Below are 8,441 nucleotides of genomic sequence, written 5' to 3' on the forward strand. Positions count from 1 at the left end.
CATTTGAATTCTAAATCATCATTCGAATGCTTTTTTTGTATGTCTGTTCATTCTGTTTGAATCCAGTCTTTCTGCACAGTTGCAGATAAAGATTAGGCTACACTAATATTATTAAGATTATACTATATGTGGAATTAGGCTTTATATCATTGTTCCAACTTGTGTGATCCAAACATTTCCAATAAGTCCAGAGCCTTGTAAAGTCCAAAAGACAAAAGTTGTTGAAAGAAAAAGATAGCCTTTCAAAAACAACATTTTCACTGCAGTCAAAACCTGCTTACGCCACACGCAAAGCGAGACACACACCTCTTTCAGTGGGCTGGTCTGGCAGCAATCTAGCAGCACCATAAATCACATTTATATTGACGAAATGGACGAGTTATTTTAGTTAAGCAATGCTAACTTAATAATAAAAAAAAGACTAACTCTCTGAATCATTTTACTCAAAATGAGGATTTTGTTCAAGTGTTTTTTTTTTAGGTGACATACAACTACAGGCATTCGAAGACATTCAGTACAGCCCTAATGTAATGATTTATTGGGACAACTCAAACATATTTCTGATAAACAACTGGTATTAGTCAGTGCAAGGTGAATTAAACAGCAGGCAATCATAGCAATAATACCTCTGCTTTATGCTAACATTACCAGTTACACTGATGACAAATAACTGTTGTTTTTTTTAATGGACTTTAGCACAACTTCTCTTTTTGTCTGTGGTATGTGGCCATAGTTTCAGCATGATAATGATAATGAGCTCCTCTTGTGCCCAGTCTGTTATTTTCTGATCTAAAGACACCTGGTTGTGTATCATTTGCACACAAAGATGTTATCTGTGTGCACATTTACCTCCACAGTGGACCACTGCTTGCTTTTCTTTCTACAGGCCAGTCATATGAGCACGCTCAGTCACAATGTGTCTTTGAAAGATGTAATGTTGCAAAAAAAAGTTATTAATGATCACTCTGAATAAGTGAAAATCATGCATCTGATTAAAAAAAAAAAAAAAAGTCTTCCTGTTTAGTCAGGTAAACACACACATGATTACTGTAACACGTTCAAGCCTTCGACAGCAAAAACCACACTGAGGATACAACAGGGTCACCAGCGTTCATGTTTGGCCATGAACTGGAATTTCTAACGATAATGACAACATTAAGTTCACTTTTCTTTGTTAGCCAGTGATAAGATGTGTTGCTGTGTGTGTACAAGTTTGATTCACTTGGCAGTCTTATAAGTAGGGGTTAAAGGTCAATGGAATTGAGATGTTATTATGCATTGAAAGCCAAACCAGAGGGGCCTTTTTATACTCTGAGATGATCGTTTTCCTTTCTTTCTTTTCTTGTTTGCTGGGCAGTTGAGTTTTTAATCATGATCTTTGTAGGTTTTCACACTTTTTGGGAATGTTCCTCTCTTAAATGAGCTGATTTTCTTATCTAATGTCTACTAGTATTAAGTAATCATGGTGTTAATTAGACAATAACAGTGCAGTATTAATAACCTACAATGCAGCCATAACAGCCATCATGCAATTTACCAATCAGGGCTACAGCAATATCAGTAACAGTAATTCAGGCTTGAACCCACCCAGTTTGTTTACAACCTCTGATGGACTGAAGTATACCATCGATTCAGCCATGCATGATCGTGCACATCATGTTGTACACATGTACTGCAGGTGTCGTCAGTGTTCGTGTGATGTATACTGTATGTGCTTGTGATTTTTGGATGCCATACTTTGTAAAATTTGGATGGGATTAACTTGCCTTTCATTGTGTTAAAAAAGAACTTCATTTTTATACAGTGGGTAAAGCATTGGTGTTTTTTTTTTGGTTTTTTTTGTCTTACTTGAGTAATGGTTTATGGATTTTTCTTCAATACTGTCTTGCAATAAACACCGTTTGAACCCATTCTGTCCTGTTGTGATTAATTAACAGTAAATTTTAAAAAAGAAAAAAGAAAAAGAGTAAATGGGAATGGTTCATAAATTGAAGTGATTTCTGAGCTTGTTTCATGGAGACGACGTGGGTCCATGAGAGGCACAGAAAATGAGTTTGGTACCTGTCCAAACCAGACCAAAAGAATGGTCTTTCCGGTGCCTTTTTAAAATCTGACCAGGGACAACAGATGAAAATAAATCTATAAGCATCATCTTTGACAAATAAATTGATAAAATATAATACATTTAAGTGTCATAGTTTCATCAAAGCAGACATGTGAACACTTGATGATAATAAAGAGAACCTGTCAGAATAGAAGAATATAAGATTTGATCATGTTTACTTGAGTACACTGTAAAAATAAACTATTTTTAGTTTTAATTACAAGTTAATGTGTGGGCTGTCTGTTACTGCAAAATAGTTACCCACATATATTTTCTTAACCTGCTATCTTTAAATAAAACAAATGTTATATTTTTTCTCGTCTTATTAGCAGGTTAGAAACTATTTTAAAGTTAGTATTAGTCGGTCCTGAAAAAGAAGCTGCAGTTTGACTTCCCTGCCAGCAGGTGTCAGTAGTACAAACATCGCCGTCCTCCTGGTTTATCTTTAATGCTCTCGATGCATTCTTGAACTTTGACCCTAAAATAACCTTCATTGGTGTACATGTGTGAAAACAGAAGCCGCATACCGTCCGAGGGACTCGTTTAGTATTATAAAATGGTAAGAATACTCTTTATCATGGTCTGTTTAGCTGTATTTACAAAGACATGGTGGACTTTAGCGAGTCAGAGGAGTGTTATGCTAGGTAGCATTAGCATGCCTAGCTTTTTCAACACAGTTACATAAAGCAGCTGTCTACTCTTCACTAGGATTTTGTTATTCTGATTTAAGGAGAAATTAAGGAACCAAGATAGAAGTTATTTCATGTCTAAACTGGAGATGGAAACGCTGTCTCAGTGTTTGCAGCTGTAATGAAGGTACCTTGTACACCCCACTACCCACCTGCAGACATTTTTATTCCCTCAGTCTGATAGCAGCTTATTTCTATTTTCGTAGCTACAATGCAAAAAATTATATTTGATAATTTACAGACGTTTCGACATAACAGTCTTCTTCAGGGTAATGAAAGACTAAACGGCTTAACAGACATTAAACAGGGGATAAGATGCAGGTGTGCTCCTTCCGTCCTCAGGTTACCAGAGAAGACGATACACTCAATAAAAATGGTTGTTCAACATGCCCAAAAAACAACAACATTCATATAAATAAAAGAAACTAACTGCTAAAAAGGTCTAAGACACAACCTCATTTAGACATAATGCACTCAGGGGGAACAGGTAGATATTATTTTAAGGATACTTGTCTGAGCCAGGGGTGTTTTTGGTATTTTCCGTAATTTCCTTAAACTTTTATTAAGTTTACCTTTTCTATTATTTGTGGTTTTGAGACATTTATAATGTAATTTATAATTTTCTAACAGAACTTAATGCAATTGTTTTTATTTGTTAGCTTCATAAGCAGCATTTTATATGTATTTGAGGCTTTGTCTTAGGTCAGGTGTAACATATATTTTACTCTGTGTTATGTATAATTATTTTAAAAAAAATGGTAAAAGTTTACTGTTTTAGTAACATTTATTGCTAAACTGTAAAATATCCTGTCTCCATGACATATCTTTGTCACAAGTGTTAACCACATATCATCACAATCATTGCAAAAAATGGTTTATATTCTGTATAAAGAATAATGACTGATATATTGATATCAGATTAGATGTTAGATGTAGATTGTATACCTTGCTATCTTAAGGGGTTTTTAATAGTAACCAGGTAGCTCTCTGTTCCTCCCATAACATGAAAACAAAACTGAGGACAGTCCTCCCTTTGAGGAAGCACACCTGTGTCTTATCCTCTGTTATATGTCAGTTGAGCCTTTTTGCAATGTTTTGAAGAAGACTGTCATGTCAAGAAGTTGGTAACTTATTATTTTTTGCATTGTGGCAACGAGTGTGTGATTATCTTCTCCCACAACCTGTACTTTGTTGGGGTCGGCACCTCTCCAATCTCCAGTATTAGTGTAAATTCATCTCTCCTACTCACCCTGATCCTGTCATGTTCCAAAACGAGGACTACTGACTGACCTTCGCTCTCACTTTGACTTCTCATGACTCATCAAGTCTGATGGTTGCTTTATTTGGTCATTATTGCAGTCTTTAAGTTTCATTTCATCTTCTCTGCAGGCTAAATATCTTGCACAGATCATTGTGATGGGAGCACAGGTGGTGGGACGTGCATTTGCTCGTGCTTTACGGCAAGAATATGCAGGTACGATCCATGACCTGGTCATAATACTTAATGCATTTAAATGTGGTATGAAAAAGTACTGCTGATTACTCAATCTGATTGACAGACTGTATTTTGAGATAAGATGTTGTCATAGATGACAAAGACCAGCAAATCCTTACATTAACAAAACTGGAGCTAGCAGATGCTTGACATCTTTGCTTGAAAAATGTCTGCTTTATCTCTTGTCAAAATGGTTGGCAATCTTTTTTTTCTGATCAACTAATTTAATCAACCTTGCAGCTCCACTGCCATGGTTCATCATGTCAGGATTAGAGGGTTTGGGTGGAGTGAGATGGAGGGAAGAAAACAAGGGATGTAACTGTTGGCTGGTTGGAAAGAACTGTTGGTTCCATGGAGGAGAAAATCAATCTGCCAAAGCAGCACAAGGGAAAAAGTAGCAGGAACTGTATAAAAAAAACAAAATAATATAGGAATATTTTATACAATAAATAGATCTTGTGTATATGAGCAATGTGTGTAAGATATACCGACAATATACAGTATAAACTCATGCAGAGAGTCTTGATCATTGTTTACTTTTTAATCAATAATATGATGAGATCATGTCATCCAGATATGATAATATATCACTCAGCCCATGTCTGTCAAAGAGATTTTCCCTGTCATGTGATTTTTTTTTTTTTTCTCTCACAGCCAGTCAAGCAGCAGCGCAGGCCAGAGGCCGTTCAGGTCAGCAGTCTGCTGCAGCCTCTAGCATCACTGGGATGAGCCTGCAAGAGGCGCAGCAAATCCTCAATATCTCCACACTCAGCCCTGAGGAGATTCAGAAGGTATAAACACACTCTCTGTTGGCACTGGGCTTTAGAGCCATTGAGCCTTTTTTGATGCAGTGTTTGCCCGTTCAAACAGGATTTTCAGTCCACATGTCTGACAGTGAACAATACCCCATAGCATGTTGCTCTGTCTGCATGAGGGGATACATTTGTTTTAGTAACTACATAAACTGTGGAACTGTAGAGGAAACAGACAGCTTCAACCCCAACCTCAACTGGAAAAAAAACTTTAATATATTTTTTAAACTCCAAAATATGTTGGGGAAAAAAAACATACAGGAGTTATCCTTTAACATCAGCAACATTTATATGAAATCATGTTTTATTGAGTCTTTTTTTCACTGCTCATCTATATTATCAAGATTTTTCTTTACTTTTTATTGTGACAGTGATGAGAAAATGTGTCAATGTTTGTTTTAGCTGTTTTCTTGAAAAATAGTGATGTTTTAAATGAAGATGAAATGCAGGTGCTCAAACTCTAACACTAAAGTTTTTATCTCTTCCAGAACTATGAGCACCTTTTCAAAGTCAATGACAAGTCAGTGGGCGGTTCATTTTACCTACAATCCAAAGTAAGTAATTTGTATGTTAGGATGCTGGAGATTTCAGTTTGTTATCAAAGCAGTGTTTAGTTACATTAATATTGTTCATATAATAATTCACGAGTGGAATAAGTGTGGACTGTAAGTCAAAAATTGTTTTTAGCTCAATAAAATATAAAAACAACAAATCTGGCATTGGGAAACCCATCAGAAAATAATAATTAAAACATAGTATAAGATATTAACCCATAAAATATTATGTAATAAAATTTGCACCAATAATTTTGCTGATTGCCCCCGTTAGTGCCTCCTTAGGGTTTTGAGTCTCAGGTCGTTGGATGTGGTTTTCTCTTGTCCTGACAGTATACAAACACTTGCTTCCTCAGCCATCACCCTGTTATTTTGCAGCTCATGCCAACTATTTCAACAAGTTACCTTGTGAGCCTGCAGTCCAGTAGCAGGTTACACTAACTGGTCTTTATTAAACCTGACTGCTAAGTTGGTCTTTGCTAAGATCAGTCTTTAGAATGGGCTTAAAAGTTGGGTGTACCAAACAAACTTAAGCCTGGTCTTAACTATGCCCGGTCTTAGTAATGCCCGTTTATGAGAATGCCCACAAGACCATGGCTGTTGTCCAGCAGTGTGCAGTGTTAGGGTACATTGTTCACGATCTTCTGCTGTCTTGCTGATTTGTAGCTTATCATTTCTAAATGCGGCAACATTGTGGAAGATAAAAGATAAAGAAAAGGCAATTTCATCAAGAAAATCATTAGAGCTGTACAGCTGGCACAAGAAAATGCTGACTGCCAAGCAGTCCAACATAATAACAAATAAGAAGCAGTCGACTTTGCAAGATATAATGGAGGACATATGGTTGTTCAGATAAAATATATGGGCAGATGTCAGTGACACCGTCTGTCTTAACTGATTTCACCACTGAACTAATAACTGCAATATCCTCAGACTCCCTGAAAGAATCATGCAGTTTTGACAGCTGTTAAGTCGGGAGAACCTTAATAATCTCTGTGAAACACTTTGACAGATTCTTAATTATTTGTGCCTTTTTGTTATACATTATTAAGTTATTTGATTCTCTGTGTAAAAAGCATTGTGTCTGTTTGTCCCAATGTGTTTCCTACTCTTTCTTGATAAATGATTTTCCTCGTTAATGTCACTTAAAATCAGCTAGACAGATCAGTACATCACACACATTATGTCTGCCTGAATATCATCCATTTCCAACTGTACTGCATTAATTTTCCTCACAGTAAACAAAGGTAAAAGAAGGTATTTATGACTGGGGGCTGTATATTTGTATTACTCAGCCTACATTTTGATTTAACGTCTGCTCCTGACAAGGCTCAAGATTTACACCCGGTCTTAGCGAGAGGAGATCTTCAGACTAATATGGTGGAACAACCAGCTTAGTTTGAGACCAGGCACAAGTCCTGTTGGTGCAATCGACCAAATCATGGTCAAGATATGACTGTGACAGTCTTGTAAATAATTTCTCAGACTGGCCGACACACTCCGCTGCTGTGAAATGTCTTAAAAATATGGCTTTAGTAATTTCAGAGAAGCTCAAGTGCACTGTAGGGCACAGCTATCAGATTGAAAGAGTGCTTTTTTTTTTAATCTGTCTTACCCTCACAGTGTTTTCACCCTCATGAACTTGCTGTATTTTGTGGGACAGGATACAGTCATATTACAAACCTGGTCCTGGAGCTTGTGCAGCTGGGAACAATGACACTCAACAGTGCCTTCAGTCACTCTGTGTACTTGTTTTGCTCATAACATCCAAACAAACAATGATCAGTTCTCTTTCTGCCTGTGTCTGTGTTAAATATCAAATTATGACTCATGTGACTCCACTCTTTGAACGAGGTCGTGTTTCAAACAATGTTGTTACTAATTTTATTTTTCACCCATTCCTCACTGCTCTGACTGAACCATGGTGTAACAGGGTTATTTTTTAAGTGTCTTACCTTTCTCTCAGTATTTATTATTCTTATTCTTATTGTTTGTGTCCAGGTGGTGCGGGCTAAAGAGCGTCTAGACGAGGAACTGAGTATTGAGTCAGAAAAAGAAAAGCAGCAGCAAACACAAACATGAAATGATGCACACCCTGTCTTTCCTTTCCCCGTCCTCTGTAAATTATAACCCAATAAAGCCTTCTCTTTTTCTTTAGCCTTGACTTTGTGGCATTATGTGTCACGGATTTGAATTTAAGACAGGCAAGTACAAACAATCACGAGAATAAGGGTTTATTGTTCTTTATATAGTAATATGTGAAATGTTTTGCATGTTTTCCACACGGAAATGTTTTTATTTATGTCACAGTTTTCAGTACTTTGGATTTGAAATGCTGAAACACTGAATATCAAAGAGACAGTTCACCCCAAAAACAAAAATGCATATTTTTCTTGCGTGCGCACATCTTATATTCATTAAATATATGTTAAGTTTAAATCAAGTTTAAATCAAGTTTAAATCAACAAAGTTGTAAGTTTATAAGTTTAAATCAACAAAGAAATTTCATGGTAGACTTAGTATGTTCTTTGTGTTATAAATGATAAATGTTCACAAAGAAGAATTACATTATGAAAGGAACTGGAATTATAAGGGTATTCTCTTACTGGATAAAAATAGACCACACATAAATAATATTTTATTTAATGCAACAAAACCATTTAATGTTTCCTGTATGTTTTCTATTATAATACTCTGACTTTTTGTGTGTGTGATGAGTTAATAAAACTCAAGACCTCCGCCACAAAAAGTGATATTTACAAAAAAAAATTAAGTCACTAGGAGGTT

The 8,441-nt window shown here is 36.1% G+C and overlaps 1 protein-coding gene across 1 annotated transcript; it reads left to right on the forward strand.

The window, feature by feature from the left end:
- The first annotated feature begins 2,538 nt into the window (after positions 1–2,538).
- pam16 (presequence translocase associated motor 16) lies at positions 2,539–7,811 on the forward strand. The gene is made up of 5 exons (XM_084743946.1): positions 2,539–2,663; positions 4,183–4,267; positions 4,943–5,079; positions 5,589–5,654; positions 7,656–7,811. Exons 1-5 carry the CDS (start codon positions 2,661–2,663, stop codon positions 7,734–7,736), a joined length of 372 nt encoding a protein of 123 aa, XP_084600072.1. The 5' UTR covers positions 2,539–2,660; the 3' UTR covers positions 7,737–7,811.
- Positions 7,812–8,441: the final 630 nt, after the last annotated feature.

This window comes from Lutjanus erythropterus, chromosome 19 (genome assembly GCF_056507025.1).
Source record: "Lutjanus erythropterus isolate fLutEry1 chromosome 19, fLutEry1.hap2, whole genome shotgun sequence".
NCBI lineage: Eukaryota > Metazoa > Chordata > Actinopteri > Lutjaniformes > Lutjanidae > Lutjanus > Lutjanus erythropterus.

Bases quoted from the DNA above. Each gene is read 5' to 3' on its own strand.
- pam16 (XM_084743946.1), top strand. The intron at 4,268-4,942 runs GTACGATCCATG...TTTCTCTCACAG, and splicing joins TTTACGGCAAGAATATGCAG to CCAGTCAAGCAGCAGCGCAG. The intron at 5,080-5,588 runs GTATAAACACAC...TATCTCTTCCAG, and splicing joins GCCCTGAGGAGATTCAGAAG to AACTATGAGCACCTTTTCAA.